This window comes from Anopheles bellator, chromosome X, assembly GCF_943735745.2.
Source record: "Anopheles bellator chromosome X, idAnoBellAS_SP24_06.2, whole genome shotgun sequence".
Taxonomy (NCBI): domain Eukaryota; kingdom Metazoa; phylum Arthropoda; class Insecta; order Diptera; family Culicidae; genus Anopheles; species Anopheles bellator.
Genome location: NC_071287.1, coordinates 3626360 through 3643088, shown reverse-complemented (window position 1 = coordinate 3643088; position 16729 = coordinate 3626360). Strand labels below are relative to the sequence as shown.

The 16729-nt window shown below is 44.2% G+C and overlaps 3 protein-coding genes across 4 annotated transcripts; 2 read left to right on the top strand and 1 right to left on the bottom strand.

Moving 5' to 3' along the window:
* Nucleotides 1-1821: 1821 nt before the first annotated feature.
* Nucleotides 1822-8774, bottom strand: LOC131214048 (histone deacetylase 6). The gene is made up of 10 exons (XM_058208392.1): nt 8721-8774; nt 8269-8577; nt 7077-7631; nt 6732-7003; nt 6434-6626; nt 6242-6301; nt 5535-5812; nt 3996-5466; nt 3834-3921; nt 1822-3757 (listed from the first exon to the last, which is right to left on the bottom strand). Exons 2-10 carry the CDS (start codon nt 8269-8271, stop codon nt 3390-3392), a joined length of 3288 nt encoding a protein of 1095 aa, XP_058064375.1. The 5' UTR covers nt 8272-8577; nt 8721-8774; the 3' UTR covers nt 1822-3389.
* LOC131214049 (uncharacterized) lies at nt 8078-12551 on the top strand. 2 transcript variants are annotated; one of them, XM_058208393.1, is made up of 5 exons: nt 8078-8409; nt 8508-8567; nt 10532-10764; nt 10848-11000; nt 11065-12551. In XM_058208393.1, exons 3-5 carry the CDS (start codon nt 10596-10598, stop codon nt 11391-11393), a joined length of 651 nt encoding a protein of 216 aa, XP_058064376.1. In that variant the 5' UTR covers nt 8078-8409; nt 8508-8567; nt 10532-10595; the 3' UTR covers nt 11394-12551. The 2 variants fall into 2 exon arrangements, with proteins under 2 accessions (XP_058064376.1, XP_058064377.1); XM_058208394.1 differs by lacking the exons at nt 8078-8409; nt 8508-8567 and adding an exon at nt 9392-9533.
* Nucleotides 12552-15114: 2563 nt separating this feature from the next.
* LOC131213302 (heparan sulfate glucosamine 3-O-sulfotransferase 6) lies at nt 15115-16409 on the top strand. The gene is made up of 2 exons (XM_058207318.1): nt 15115-15237; nt 15368-16409. The coding sequence occupies exons 1-2, from the start codon at nt 15115-15117 to the stop codon at nt 16373-16375; spliced, it is 1131 nt and encodes a 376-aa protein (XP_058063301.1). The 3' UTR covers nt 16376-16409.
* Nucleotides 16410-16729: the final 320 nt, after the last annotated feature.

Sequence of the window (16729 nt, the reverse complement as noted above, 5' to 3'; positions counted from 1 at the left end):
ACACTAGGCTCCGGCCAGCACGGCTAGGCATTGTTTTCGCCCAACAGGACTCCAGCCAGCCGGGGGACCGGCTCCGGTCGGTGGACGGTGGATCTGCTGGGAAAACGGCTAGCAAAAAGCTAGGACGCACGCACTTTGACCAACGTTTTGGTTCGAAACAGTAGCTCCAGAGCTCTCCTTCTCTCGTCGGGTCGCACCGAACCAACGGAGCAATGCAAACGTTTCGCGCACTGTACCAGACTGTGTTTTACGCGAATTGTTGATTTCTAACCCCCCACACAAAAAGCTCGCCTGTGAGGGAGAGTTGTGCCGAACGCCGAGCGTGCGCACATGGGGCGCCGCGCGCGTACCAAAGGACTCGTGTTGGTGGCGGCACACACGCCGCGCGCCGATGGTGGTGAAATGTGTTGAGAAGCAGCCGCCGAAGCCCAGGCGACGCCGTGGACGTGGATACTAGCGGAATGCAACTTCACATACATACATAGTTCCGATGCGGGCCCCCTCCCCCCACAGACACACACAGAGACAGGCAGTCAGAAATTAGGCGGCAAACTTCATACCCAAGCACCGGAACCGGAATCTACTCCCTAACGCACACTGCTTCACGGATGGGGCACATGTATATACGCACGGCACGGCGCAAGGACGCAAGGACGAGAGCAGTGTGGTTTGTGCGTGTGCTAGACCAACCGGAACTCCCCGGGGGAGTGGAGTGGGGAGTCTGATCCGTAGGCACTTAGTTGCATATAGTAGTTGCACACGAGGCTTTAAAACACATGCGCAAAGCGGGAACAGCTCCCACCCGTGCGGGCCCTGCCAGGACTGTGTAAGCCGTGACTCAGAATGGGCGGGCGTCGTATTATCCTGGCACCAGCATGCCGGCATGTCTCGCTTCCACGAACGCGACCGCGTGGTATGGGCGCGTTCTGTTTACAAGCGATGTTTTTACTACTACAAACGCACAGCAAGCCGCCACCCGCCACCCGCCACTGCTGCTGCTGCTGAATGCGGTAAACTACATTTTGGAGAGGCTGAAGAAGTAACCCGGGAAAGTCCTAGGGTTGCGAATCTGGGACGAATGCGTTGGTGCGTCGCTCGGAAGCCACTACTTTCTGCTGCAACATAGCAAAAGGACTCACAGCCAAAGTGGCTCGCATGCGTGTGTGACGGTTGAACAAGGAGTGCATTCTGCAATCTTCTGCTGCTTCGCTCCCTAGCCCGTTATGTAACGGCGACACCACACCAGACGCGAAACGGTTCCACTGTGTGTGTGTGTCTGCGAGAGAGGGCGAAACGCTGCACCAACGCTGACTCCAGGTCATTGAACATATAACAAAATCTAGGATCGAACATTAATGGGCCCGGTGGGGAGGGGGGTGGGGGGAGGAGGTTCTCTCTACAACCCGGAAGAATAACTCCCCAATTGTGGTATGTAGCGTAGAAATTGCGGCCGGAGCTTTCTGCAAGCCCCCAACGAGCGGAACGCAACCGCAGTAGAATCTGTTTATTACCATCTCTGTCCACTAGAGTCACAACGGCCAGAAACCGGAAAAGGGAAAAATCAAAACATCTATTTATAATTAGACCCAATGGTTTGTTTTATCCTGTATCCATGTTTTATTATTATATTATTTATTTTGGTGATTCTATTTTGAATGAAAAAGGATTGGTTGGGGAAATTTCTCCGCCCATACATAAAAGGAACGATAAAAAATGAAAAACGTGAAAAAGTACTTCGGCTTTACGAAACATAAAGAAATTTTTTTTTTTGTAAAATTTATTTTTAAATTATAATAATCTTTTGTAGCTTTTATTTTTCTTGTTATTCATGTCATACGTACATCTAATGCTGGTAGAAAAAAACAACAAAATTTCCAAATCTAATCACACATCACTAATCTAACACCAAATCTAATCACACATGCAACTTGGGCATGTGTAGAATTATATCTCATCTTTATGATTATGATAGTATTAAATCTGTTATCACAGCATAACTTGCATAGTACACGCTTATGCATTTAAAATGAAATCGTGTTCAAATTGTTCGAAGAAATCTGTATCGGGAGCTGTAAAAGGTCATACAATATAGAACAACCTTCTTCTTATCTGGCTCAAACCGCCCACCGGTTTTGGCCTGCTTCCGGGAACCCTGCCACCGCACGCGGTCTTGAGCCTTCGCCCACCAACTCGTGGAAATATTACACTCAAAAATTGCACGAATTGGCGAATATCTGTTGCTTATTCTTCCTTTCACAAAAAAAGAAAACAATATAACATGGAGTGAAGGTTTTACTGGGCACCAGGGTCTCCTGCGTATCAGATTACGTTCCGAAAAAAAATCGGTTATTCTCGCTAACGCATGCTATGTAGTTTATTTTTGCATTTTTATTGGAATACTGTTGTAAATCATCAAATGTGCGATCATGCTTTACTCAACTGAACGGCAACTAGTAGTGCAAAATGCTTAAAAAACTATGTTTAGTCGTTTTCACTAGGCAATGCAATGTACGTGTCGAATAGAAGCGAAGAATCGTGGAAGGCATCGTCGAGTATGAGTTGTAAAAACCTTTGCATAGCGAATGAAATTTGGAAATTTTTTTATAGCATAGCGGATTTGATACAGTCGTTAGGACCGTGAAAAAACAGAATAATTGAAAAAAGGTTTCATAGATTAGGCCATAAATACGACCCGGTCCGTTCTTCTAACATTAAAATGAATAAATTAGGCCAATATTAGGCAATCTTTTACTTACAGTTGTTGAGAATTAGAATGCACACTCCGGCTATGCCATGCAACACGTTACATATTTCTCTTTGGTTAGGTTACCGCAGCGATTATGCCATCTGCGTATGGGCAGAAGCATTTATTAGTGATTATAAACAACAACGCATTAGCATACTATTGGTGAATAGATTATTTTTAAATAATCCGGAAGGCGATATTTCACCAGGATATCTATAGATGTTCTGATACTAATTACGCTACTATATTTGAGTTTATACAGTTTTCTGATCAGGGTGCGAAGGCGCTGTTACGTAGTAAGTTCTCAGAGCCTTCCAAAACAAGCCAAATAACTATCCATTCTCTACCTCCCTATTGTTTAATTATATACTCTAATATTTGTTCCTCTCTTTCTCTCTCTCTCTCTTTCTTTCTCTCTCCCTCGCTCTCTGTCTTTACATCTCTGCTCTCTATTTTGATTTCTCTGTGTGTCTCCTTTCCTGCATTTCAACTAAGTTTGAATAATAAATTACGAAGGAAAATAAATTGAACTGGTTTCAAAACGCAGTTCCTATCTGTTGGACTACTTAAAGTATGCAGCCAGTAGATGCTTCATCAACAGCATCACTAGCACCCGAAACAGTATTTTGGAGAGGTTCCAATATCAATCATTCGACGGATTTTGCTTGGCGACTGCCTTAGTATTATCGCTGCCCCCAGCAGCACCCGCACCAACTACTTCCAGTAGTAAATCGCTTCCGTACGTCCAAACAAGTGGTTCGTTAAACTTTGCTTCATGTACAAGTGACTTGTAGTGGTGCAGTGCTGGATGATCGATGTACATATCGCAACTGTAGCACCAGACGGAAAGATCGGTAAAGCTGAGTGCCAACGGATGGTCAGTTGTTTGTGTGCCATGACGAAGCATATGCTCACCCGTGTACCGTCCACAGTACACGCCGAAGCATATCAAACAAATCCAATTTTCCTTATTGGTACCGCAGTCGACGCAAGGGCTACCGGGATCGACGGCTAATATAAGGTGGAAGAAACAAATAAACCGATTAAAACAACGAAATGCAATGTCTTGCAAAAGACGAAAACTCACCAGACGGAGTTGTTTCAGGTTTCAGCAGTTTTAGATGAGGACAATTGCGGCTTGGAACGATGGCGAACATTTCCTCATTTTGTAATGCCTATTCGGAGAGAACCAAAAGACCATGAAACACCAACATCGGTCACTCGACCCCTACTACTGCTAGTATCGTACCTCAAGGTTCGCTTTCAAAAAATCACTTAGCGTCTGTGGTGGCTTTTCCACTTTCTCCTTTGACGAAGAACCACCAGCCGTACTGTCCGACTTCTTCGTGACTCCCGATGAGGACAGACCTAACTCATCAGCCATGCTTGTAGTTTTTTGGAAGCTTGGAAGCTTTTTTCCGAAGCATAACGAGCGCCAATATTTGGCTTGTATTCCCACCACGTTGCGCAATGTCTCAAAACAGGCCGTACTCGCTGAAGAGCTTTTTGTTCCAGCAGGTGCGAGTATTGGTAGTGGATCACCGAGGAGTGCCTTAGCACACATCGCCATTGCATGCGCTATAGTGTTGGTATTGTATCCTCCCTCAAGGCAAAGGACTATTCGACCACCCGCCAGTGCTGACAGCCAATGCGTTAAGTAACCGTACGCTTCCGGCGTAACACGACATCCACCTAGCGGGTCTCCGATGGCCGCGTCGAAGCCGGCCGACACCAGCACCAAATCCGGTTGGAACTCGTAGGCAATCGGCAAAATGACGGTGGTAAAGGCCGCTACGTACTCAGGATCCGCCATGAATTTGCGGTTCCACGGAATGTTGACGGTAAATCCTTCGCCCTCTCCAGATCCGACGACATCAAAGTTTCCATCGGTGCTCTTGGGGAAAAACGAACCGTGATCGTAGCGATGCACTGAGATGTAGAGTACGCGCGGATCCTTCTCGAATATATGCTGGATGCCATTGCCATGGTGGACGTCCCAATCGACGATCAGTACCCGTTGGAGACAGTACCGTTCGAGAGCAAACCTGGCAGCAATAGCCACGTTGTTGAACACACAAAAGCCGTGCGGTTCGTCAGGTTCTGCATGATGGCCCGGCGGTCGAACGATGCCTAACCCAGAGCGGGTACGACCACTGAGCACTTCGTCGACAACCTGCAACACCGAACCGGCTGCAATAGTGGCGCTCTTATATGTCTGTTGATGGAAGTAAATCGAATTGAAGCGCTGAGCTATCTTCTCCAACTGAGCTTGTTGTTGCTCAAGGCTTTCTATAAACTCGACGTGCTGCTTATCATGGACCAGGTACAGTTCCTCTTTTGTGGCAGCGCGACCTGCTATAAGTTTCATCCGCTCCGTTAGTTGATACTCCTTCGACAGACGGTTGTGAATTTTGATGAGGCGTTCCGGGCGTTCTGGGTGGCTAGGATCGTGATAGTTACGGTGCGCGAGCATCGCCTCGTCGTACACGTAGCACAGACGCTCGGGCGAAAAGCTGAGGTCGGTTAGTAGTCGCAATTTTTGCAACCGATCGTGGATGCTCTTCTGCTTATCAACAGAAAGCACAGGATAGCAGTCGCGCGTTTCATATTTTGGTTGTTGATCACCATCAGTTGGCTTGCATTCCTTTGGCGGTCCATTGTAGCACTGTAGTACCTTGTGAAAGTTGACTTGTGGATTGACGTTGTTGTATTCTTCAAGGCTTTTAGATAAAACATAGAAAATCAAATTATTCCATGCTCCTTTTACCTCACTTTTGACGCTACTTACTCGTACACCTCATTCTGTTGCAAACACTTCCAATAGTTGCGGTGGCTGTAGATGCAGTTCAATATTGACTGCTGAACGCCTACCGAGGGGGCTTGGAGTGGTTCCACTAACTTCGGACATGGGTCACCCAGCAGCGTCTTGAGCGTAAGGGTGCAGCCTTCTGCTAGTGATTCGAGACAGTACCCACCCTCTAGCACCACTGCCACTCGACCACGAGCCAATGCCATCAAAGGACTCAGGAGATGTGAATACATGGCGGGCGTTAGCTCCATCAAACCCTGTGGAGGTAGCGTAATTGGAGACGGTGAGAGCAGAGTAGGTTTTGCCAGAAGAATGCAAAATTTAAAACTAAATGGGTAGCATGACATTTAGAAGAAAAAAAAAATACTCAAATGGATCAGACAAGTGGATTGAAAATTGAAAAAATAGAACATAGAATGATTATTAAGTATTTGGATGTAATACAGATGGTTTTATGGTTGTGATGGAATTGTTGTTGCAAGGCACAAGGTTATGATAAAGATGTTATGGCGTTTGGTTTGCGTGCTAATGACAGCTACCTTTTCGTCGCCCAGGGCAGAATCATAACCCGCAGATACGAAAAGAAAGTCGGGATTGAACTGTGAATAAACCAGGGACGCAGAAGAAGGAGGAAAGGAGCGGAAAGAACGAGAAAAAATAAATTAAAACATGAAGCAGAAACGCACCTCAGGACAGCCGAAAGCGGCATCGTAGCCCGCAGAAACGATTATCAACTCTGGATGAAACTGAAAGTTGTAGTTCAATAAGCAAATACAGAGAAGAATACGTCATTTAATAATGGAACATTGGCAATAAACACTACGATGGTATGGTTTCTTTCGCCCTTTTCTAAACCTTTTGCTGTCTGTAGAACAAACCTCTGAAGCTACCGGAAGCAACAGCTGGTGCCAGATAGCTAAATAATCTGCGTTCGTCTTGCCAATTTCGTTTAAAGGCACGTTGAAATTGTAGCCAGTAGCCTTTTCAAATCCAACGTAGTCAAAGTCCGATTCTCTCAAGTTGGGCCAAAAGCTACCATGCTCGTAGCGATGTACGGAAAAGTATAACACCCTAACGATAGAGAAAGAATTGAAAAAAGCGGAAAAACCAAGATGAGGGAGAGGACGTATCACAGCAGTAATTTTCGGTACTTGGTAACGCGTTAGCTAATCAAACCTGGGATCAGAGTAGAACATGCGTTGTGTGCCCTGTCCGTGATGAACGTCCCAGTCGACGATAAGGATCTTGCGCATACCGAGATTGTTCAGGGCATACTGAGCGGCGATGGCGACGTTATTGAAGAAGCAATAGCCATTGAACTCGGCCGTCATGGCATGATGTCCTGGTGGCCGTACAATGGCCATACCGTTTTGAATCGTCCCTTTGCAGATGCTCTCGACGAGGGCGATGGTACTACCGACCGACAGAAGGCTGGTTTCATAGGTCGTCTTCGGGTGAAAACATTAAGTGCCGTATAGAAGCCTACCGCTCATTTTAGTTGTCTACCAAAGGTTTACCTACCGGGTGGATGAAAATTGCATCGAACTGCGAACTAAGCTTTTCTAGCTTTTCTTCGTCCTGGCAGCCACTCGTAGCTTTAAGCTTTTCGACGTGCTCTGCGGTGTGCTTAAGGACCAGTTCTGCTTCTGTGGCCTTCCGCGATTTCACGATGATGCAGCGTTCAATTAATCGCTCTAGTGCTACACGCTTTGTAACCTCCAAATAACGCGCTGGACATTCCGGGTAGTTGGGGTCCCAAAGGCAGCGATGAAGCGCAAAACGGTCATCGTAAACGAGCCCGGTATGGCCTCGCTTCGTGTCACTCACACTCATTGCATTGTGGTAGGTGTCCTGCAGCTGTGCATCGCCAATCGCATCGCTGATACTACCAAGGTTTTGTGACATCTTCAATTTACCCTTTTTTTTTGCTTCAGCTAGGGTTAGTACACTATTGCACTGCCCGAGTTGGCTCTTTCTTGGTTGGTTCTCGTTATTGGCAGCGGCCTGGCGCGAACGGGTCTGCACGGTTGGGCCCTGCTTGGTACCGCGCCGCGTTACGACGTTGGGTTTCGAGTCCTGGGTAACGAAAAGAAGATAGATCAAGAAAAAGGCAGTTCAAAGTAATCACAAAATAAAAACCGTGTTCGAACACGGGAGTTATCGTTAGTTGGCTGAGGACTAAAACTAACTGGCAAATCTAAAAATGTAAAAATCACTCAAATGTACCCGCAGTATCAGTTGGAAAACCTCAAGGTATTTTGATACGTCCGAGCCTATTGCGATGCAGACAAGACTACAGTCGAATTCGATAGACCACCTAAAACGCAGGCAGCGGCCAGCAGCACACGAAGTTGCTTTATCGCTGTTCTGCCAGATTTTTATGGCACGTCTGTCGCTGATAACAGCACGAAAGAGAGTTTCTATGAGATAATGTTTTGCAAAATCATAAAAGCGTGGCTTCCCACACTCAGAGAGCCGCAAGTGCGACAGTCGCGCTATAGTTAACAACATAGTCCGGCAGGATAGAAGCATTTTGTTCACAGTTGGTCACTGATTTGCGTTTGTTGAGATTCATTTATACAGTATTGATTTTCCATTCGTTTGACCCGAATTTCGCTCATCGCCCCATAAAGTATTTCAGCTGCCCCTACCGTGCTCTAACCGTGGGACAAATCAAAAGCTCGACAAGGACTCATCTTTCCGTGCAACTTACCATGTTTGCTCCAGTTTGCAAGGTGCAGGTAATTCAAAAAACGGTCGAAATTAAGGGTGCTCTGTTCTAACCGATGACCGACCGCGGACGTGAGCGTTGCTTGGGGAATGTAGGCAGATGGTTAATTGATCTATCGATTTGGTGAGTTTCAACGTTGGCTTGATGTGGTGCTTCGGTCGAATGAATTTGGTAGTCCCACAAGATGTACCGCGCTTACTTCATCGTTTCCTTTTCGGTAGAGCGAACAACCAAGCGGAATGTCGTACGTGGGAACAGCACCCGTATTGAACCGTATCAAGGTAAGTCCGCCTACGTTAACCGCAAACACAAATAAAGAAGAGGGAAATTTGCAACCGATTTACAATTCAACTGTGCCTGCAGGAAAACTCACAACACTCGATTTAAGCAGTAAAATATCTCCTGTTTGTATGTTTTTTCTTAACTTTGCTAACCTGGTAAAGTGTATGCGAACGAAGTGAAGAAAATAACTACCGCACAGGCCTACTGTTCCCGCTGTAATGAAATCGCAGTGAGGAGTATGGTTAGAGCAAAACGAAGGGTTGAATGAAGCCCACTCTCTATAATAATAACAACAACAACGGAGCAAAACAGAGGCTGAGGAAAATTCTAAAGGGTTAACCAACAAGGGTTAATGTCAAAAATTGTGCGTCTTTTTGGTTGAGTTAGTTTATTTTTTACAATATTTTACGTAGTGAAGCATATAATGCATCAGATTCGTGTGTGTAGTGCTCGCACTGAAAGTTTTTTTTTCTTTTGTATTATAGAAACACTGAGCTGTAATCGCCTAACGTTCGGCTCTTAGAGAACACGGAAAGTGGTTTATATTTATAGTCTGTATAATAGCGAATAACGATCCTACAATGACGATGCGAAAAAGGAAGCAGTTTTTTTGGGCCAAAGATCATCCCAAGCTATTCAATCGAATCAACGTAGAATTGAGCATGCATCAAAAGATATTCTATATTTTGTAAAATTATACGTATTGTTGTAATTTTGTGCTGGAGCGCCGCGCTGCTTGTAGGCACCTTGGTTTTACATGAAATTGAAACAAATTGGCAACACTGCCGTATGCGTGTGCGTTGCATGCGTATCTATGTTTGAAGTTTACAGCCGGATTGCTTGGTTCGTTTATTGGCCAGAAGGTTTTGTTTTCGTTGAATTTCATCCCAAACCAACGTAAAAAAGTTCCGGGCGACTATCAACCGAACGGCGATTTTCATCACGGCTAAGTACTTTAGAACCAGGTACGGGTAAAGTTTGTGAGAGTGTTACAATAAGAACACAAACATGCATTGTGTGTTGAGTGCAAAATCTACAGGAAACGCTCCCGTTGCATGCATAATGTTTCACACCAAACAGGTTTTGCGTGGACACCTATTTCCGTATTCTTCACCATGAAAGTTGAAGCCATTGAATTCTAGAAGCTTCATGTTTGATGCCCCCCCAATGGTAGATTGGTCTGCATGTAAGCCTTTGTTTTTAACATTCAGACCTTACGGCATTCTTAGTGATGATGAGTCTACAACAATGCACACAACGCTTGCTACACTTCCGAACAAAACAGGTGCGTGAGCGGGTGTACCTTACGTGTATGTGATGCATGGCCGCACGATTGGCTTGGTGTTGGTCTGCTTCCTAGGCCTAGAACAGCGTTGGCCTAGACACAGTAACTGATGACGTATCCAGAAGTTGGTTGATTTGACTAAGGAATTTGTCTAGACGTACGATTGCACCCGGTTTTACATTTCCTCGAGCCGCTGTTTCATTGGGCAAGTTGAATTTGTTCTGCTGATTTGTTTGGTCGCATACTGCTGGGTCAGCAGCGGCAAGAAAAGCAGGCATTGACTAGGTCGATGGATAACATTAGGAGAAATTGATAGCACTCGGATTTTTCGATCATTTGCGCAATGTTTTCCTGCTATTCTGTACTATGAAACCGAATTTGTGCTAGTCTCTGAACAGTTTCTCAATGTTTTCATTTGGTTCCGCGGTGGTTTATCGATTGCATTTGCAGCCCATGATCGAGTGAACCATGAATATGTGCAAACATATCCACTCCATATCCTTCATTGATGACTTCTTTAGTTGTGGGTGCTTAGACAAAAGATTACTATGTGTAATGTGAGGTATTGACGTAGGTAGTGAAGTGTGCTAACATGGTTTAGTTCTGCGCTGAGAAACTTAAGAATGATATGCGCTTAATATAGTTTCAATATGTTATGTCTTTCATTACACACTGCAGATTTGATAAGTGGCTGCGTAGAGTAGAAGAGGAACGTGATCGGATAAAACACAGCTAGATCAATATGCCTGAAAGCGGTCCAGTCTATCAACCGACTACGGTTTCCTATGAAACCAGGCCCAGTGCGGGCGGGTTATTAGCACAAACTACGGCGGCCTCGTCGCTCAAAGCACTTCGCAACCCTGCCGCTCAACTGTCGATCCTCGTCCTTGGACTGATAGCATTTGCCACAGGTTGGTGTATTACGTACTTACTACCCCGTTTCCCGACCGAATGGCAGCCTTCAAAGCGATTTCTGTGTCTCGGGCAATTACAGGAGTAGCACTCATTGCAAGTGGTTCGGCGGACTATTCGGACGCAGAGCAGCACCCGGAAATCAATCCGGATGGAAAGATGCACGAGGAACGTATCGACGTAGGGCTGATTGTTGCTGGTGCATTCATAACAATACTTGGGCTGGTGCTGCTAGGTAAGAATGTGTGAGCGAACGAAACCGTTTCAGGCAAAATGCACACGTCTTTTCCATTGTACAGGATTATACGTAAAAGTGGCTGACTGGCGGCGCAGTTGCGTATGTCCATGTACGCTGTCGAAGAAGCAGGGTTTGGCGCGCCAACTTCAAGGCAACGGAGGAGGACAAATTCTGGCCCTCAACCCGAGCACGGATCCACTCGTGTCGCACACGCAATATGCACCGGTTTCAGAAATTCCCACACGTCAGGAGGACGAAGAGCGACGAAATCTGATGCCAGATAGTAAGGACTCATGTTTGAGCAGCGCAGAAGAGTCCGATCGAATGCTCGATACGGATCCACGTATTGTCCTACGGCCTATTGGCAGTTGTACCATTGAGGAAGCCTAAAGAACATTCACGCAAATGATAACCGGCGACAGCTCTCGGGAACAGCTGCCGAGCATACGATAGTCTTGTTCATCTCATATCCCTCCACTCCATTCCTCTCTTCACACCAACTGTATTCTATCTCTTCTGGCCATTTAAACAAAACTTTAAAGCGTTTTAAGTCATTAAAACTTACACCGAATATAAGAACACAGAAATTATCATCGTGTGAACTAACCATCCAATTCGTAAATTATTTTTAAAGCTCGTACGCAGCATAGAGGTAAATGTGATGCCATTTTGCAAGCATGGTTCTCACAGAATGCTTCCTCGAGTAGGAATATATCGCTTCAATACATTTTTCGATAGATTTTCTAGTAAATCATGTAAAGCAGGTTGTGGCGCTCGTATTGATTCCGGATCGTACAGATAGCAATAATAGAAGCAAGCACTTAAATTCATTGATTAGTTTCACGCACTATTGTGATTGAATTAGTAATATTTTCAATTTTGAAGACAAAGACTCTGGACAAATATGCTTTTAAAATTCAATTTGGTTTTTATTGGCTCCAGATATTTAATGTTTTTGAAAATAAAAAGTAAAGTATGCAAGAGACAAAATCCACTAGGCTCGGCACCTACTTAGTTCTAAAGTCATTAGTTTAAGACATTTTACATACTTACGTGTATTTTTATTCACAAGATGCACTCAAATCAGTCTACTTGATCTGATATAGTTCGGTACGCAAATGAATATGTGCAGGATCGATTATCGGCTTAATGCAACGGACGTAAAACATAGCAAAATGCGGTTTTGGACACTCCAGCTAACTAGCGCTTTGCTGATGCATTGATGCACTAGTGCATTTGGATGACCATTTTGGCATTTGATCGTGATTTACTTTCTCATATGTTTTATATTCACTGATAGAGTATGTCTTTCAAGTGTTTGCGCATTCCGATTTTCGTTTTCAATACATACCACAGACAGCCATGCACTTTTCTTTATGATCACTGTTCTTTTGTAACACTTAGAATATATGGAACACTATTTATATTTTTATAAGATATGCTCTTGTAGGATGGCCCCAAATCGAATGTACTTATCAATTTAGTGACTAGAGCTGTCGTGTTTACATTTAAACACGTAAATAAAATGTTTTACTTTTATTAGAATAATACAAAAACGAAGTGGTAGAAAAACCTACATCATTTTCTCGGCTAGTTAAAAAACTTCACGTATAATTTATACTTTTTAACCTCTGAAAGTGACGAAAAGATGGTAAGTGGTCTTACGAAAATCAATCATCTTTGCAAGGAATGGTGAACATCTGATCGATGTTACCATTTTTGTCTTTGGAATCTTCCCTGATAGTTATCACCCATCTCGTCAACGTATGGAACTAGCCGTCTCTGCAGAACGAGTGAGAAGATCTTGTACAAGAAATTCAGCACCGTTATACTTCTTTTATTGTTACACACTGGTGTGTTACCTTTCTGTGTAGATGATCTTTCTTCTTCACAGATCTTTTTTTTGCGGTTTTTGCTCTTTGCTTTCCTGAGATTTTTGTATTTCCAAACGCTGTCCCGCATCCTGGGATCATTTATCATTGCTTTGCACGAGTTAACTTGTGTTCTTTGGGTTTAGGTGGGATGGACGTTCTTAGCGAAGAGACGACGACTGTGTTCGCTGATGGTTAAACGTGAAGTGTCCTTTATTTCCAAATTTATAATTCATAACAGTTTTAGAGATGTTGGGAATAGGAAGAGGTAGGATACATAGAACATCTATGTACTTGGTAAACGGATGTCGGTTGGTACTTTACGACGGACATCCGCAGACAGGCGTCGAATTGGCGGCGATCGTTATTTTATGATAGACATCCGTTGTAGATGGCGACGGATTGGCGGCGATCGGTGTTTTATGGTGAACCTCCGTTGTAGTTGAGAAATGTTTGGCCGAATGTTGTTTTAGGATGGTTGGCCTGATCCTTGTCGGAGTATGATCAATTGTTGTTCTGGGACCGCTCGAACGTTCAGGCAGATCGTGTGTTGTTTTAGGACCTCTAGGGTAAAGGCCTGTTAACTCACGCAAGGATTGTAGTCGTCAGATGTGCTTGGGCGAGTTATTGCACGTCGAATCACTGCACGAACCAAGTGTTTTTATTGCACGATGTCCCTCTGTAGGTCCTGATGTTGAGCAGATTCAATTGGTTTCAAAGATTGGTGAATACGTATTCTTTTTAATTAGAAATAGCTTCGGAAACCACCCTGTCTATTTATTATACGAATTGAGGACATGTGTTGAAACTTCGAGTAGGCTACAAATTACAGCGTTAAATTTGGCTTAGCAAGAATGGGCGTAAAAAATTAATATTGTAACGTAGAGAATTATAAATACAACACATGCCGTTTCTTGAGAAAAAAATATCAAGGAACAGTTCCCACACACATCCCAGGATTCTTTTTGTTCAATAAAAAAGCAGTTGACAACTGTCGCCGATGCGTTTCGCCTACATTAACTCTGCGTATAGATGTTCCGAGCAACTAAGATAATTGTAAAACATTTACCAATGCCAATAACTGCCTTCGCCATCATTAACATAATTTCACGGCGATGGCTTTCTGCATCAGGTCTGTACAGAAAAGGAGAAGCTCCGCAAAAAGGACAGAACGCATACGTGTACAACACCTATTAACATCCTTGATTGCTTCAGTTGCACCGAATAATGATGCTCAGACTGTATATAGGCAGATACAGCAGTGTCAGTAGGCAACTGACTTTGTAAAATAGCTTTCATCTCCAATATCATCAGTATGTCTTGGCCGTTTGGGCTATTGATCAATATAAACATTGGTGTAAACAGTGATTACCCGATACGAAGAGTTGTTCGTTTGATACGTGATTTACTCTGCTCTTAACTGATGTCGGAAAATTTTTCGACAATAAAAGGTAACCTACGTGGGCTTGTACGTGATTCGTTTGCTGGTGTCTTTTTCCTAGCAGTACGTTTATTCACTTACGAGCTAGTCGCATGCTTTCCTCTAGAACCATTGCGGGGTTGTTGTTGTACAGCATGCTTGCGAAGCATACCTTCTCATAAACTACTAGATAGTTTTCCTAGATCTTTGATTTGCAAGTAACATGCGTTCGTGGTTTGCTGTGCAGGACATCTTATTGTTTTTCATGCGTATTAGGACGTGGAACAATGTGTGTGCAATGTTTCAGGAACCCACAGGCCTGCCGGTACTGGAGCACGGACCTGCTTTTGGCACGCATTACTTGTGAAGGGAACTAGACTGCCATAATTAACGCATCTTTTAATTACGTAAATTTCCAGGAGTTTGGATATATTACAGGGAAGCAGTTTTTGTTGTTAGCAATTGTTTTGAAGGTATTCCAGCGTAGAGTTGCGAATGGCGAACAGCGAGCTGCACGTGCGGGGGCGACTATTCTACAGATCCGCAAAGCGAAATAATATTTCGTGAACGAATCGAATGTCCTATAGCATAAGTTTTATCTGTGTCACGATTTTTGTTGATTTATGTGATTGTTTGTTTTTTTTACTCATCGTTTGTTAATTTACTACTAGATTGAGATTATGCCCTATTAACTAAGCATTTTTTCTTCCTTAAATTTAAATAAATATTTTAAACACACAATAAAAGGAGGATTTTTTTTTTACAATTTTCCTCCGAAAATCAATTTATTTTAGTACACTTTTACGTGCTGATTGTAGGTATGAGCTCAAAGAATGTTAGTCGATTAATCGCGGTTGCAGTCATACTCGGAGCGTTCCTACTTTATACTCTGTATACACTCAACGCATGCTTACTGCTCAGTAAGAACCAACGCTTTAAACAGGTAAGAAATGATGGATTAGAAACCCTCAGCTCAGCTCGAGCTCAGCTCAGTACGAATCCGTTTCGAATTCAGCATGACCTTACCGTAGCATATAACCTATAATGGATAATCGTATTTTTTCAATGCCTAGATAACACAAATAAAAGCAAGCGTCATAGTTCCATCCGAGGTGATCCCGATGGTAGCAATAGAAGTACCTAAATTGAAAATTTTGGGCTCCATAGTGCGGATCGTTCCTTTGAGCGGCGAATCCACTGGCACTGCCGCGAGCATGCCGATCGATGACACGATTCGCCTGCCGATGAACACGCTAAACGCGACCATAAAGTATCACTTCTTGCGGCAGCAAGTGCTACGACCAACGCGCCACTTACCGGATGCACTCATCATAGGCGTGAAAAAAAGCGGAACCAGAGCGTTGTTAGAGTTTATCCGACTACATCCGGACGTGAGAGCAGCAGGCTGTGAGGTCCATTTTTTCGACCGCCACTACAACAAAGGACTGCCCTGGTACCGACATCACATGCCGCCAACGATCGAAGGACAGATAACTATGGAAAAAACTCCAAGCTATTTTATCACACGCGATGCCCCACGAAGAGTCTATAACATGAACCCTGCTACGAAGCTACTTGTTGTCGTGCGGGATCCAGTGACACGCGCCATTTCCGATTACACCCAGGCAAAGAGTAAAAAGAGCAACATGAAACGTTTTGAGGAGCTCGCCTTTACGAATGGATCCGCCGGTGGTGTGGTAGATACCAACTGGGGCCCGGTCAAGATAGGTGTGTACGCCAAGTACTTAGAACGCTGGTTGAAGAGCTTCCCTTTGTCGCAGCTGCTTTTCATCAGTGGTGAGCGACTGATTGCCGATCCTGCAGTCGAGATTGCGCGCGTGCAAGATTTCTTGGGGTTGAAACGGGTAGTGGACGAGAAGCATTTTTACTTCAACTCAACCAAAGGATTCCCCTGCCTGTTGAAATCGGAAGAACGGTCCGGTCCGCACTGCCTCGGCAAGACGAAAGGACGCAATCATCCGCACATACACGAAACGGCCATCAACCGGCTCCGGAAGTTTTACAGACCATTCAATCAGAAATTTTACCAGCTCTCACGAATCAACTTTGGCTGGCCCTGAACCGAGCGATTGTCCTAACACAATTTTCTGCAATTAATTTAGATTTTGTTCAAATAGTCACACTATGTGTTTGTTTGAATAAAGATGTTTTAAGTTAAACAAAAACCTTGTGGCTAAACCATATTATTCGAGTATTGCATGTACAGGTTTTGCTGGCCGCTCGGTGGTTCTGATGCCGGATTACAAGAAGCTTGAATAGCATTTTTTTCTTCTTTTGTATTATACAGACTTTGAGCCATAGTAGCCTAACATTCGTCTCTTTCTAACTTTAATTTTAGTTCCCATACCGGTTGCCAATCAGGGTACCAGGGCGTTTAAACCTTGGCCTTTCCGAGAGACGTAAACTGGTATGGG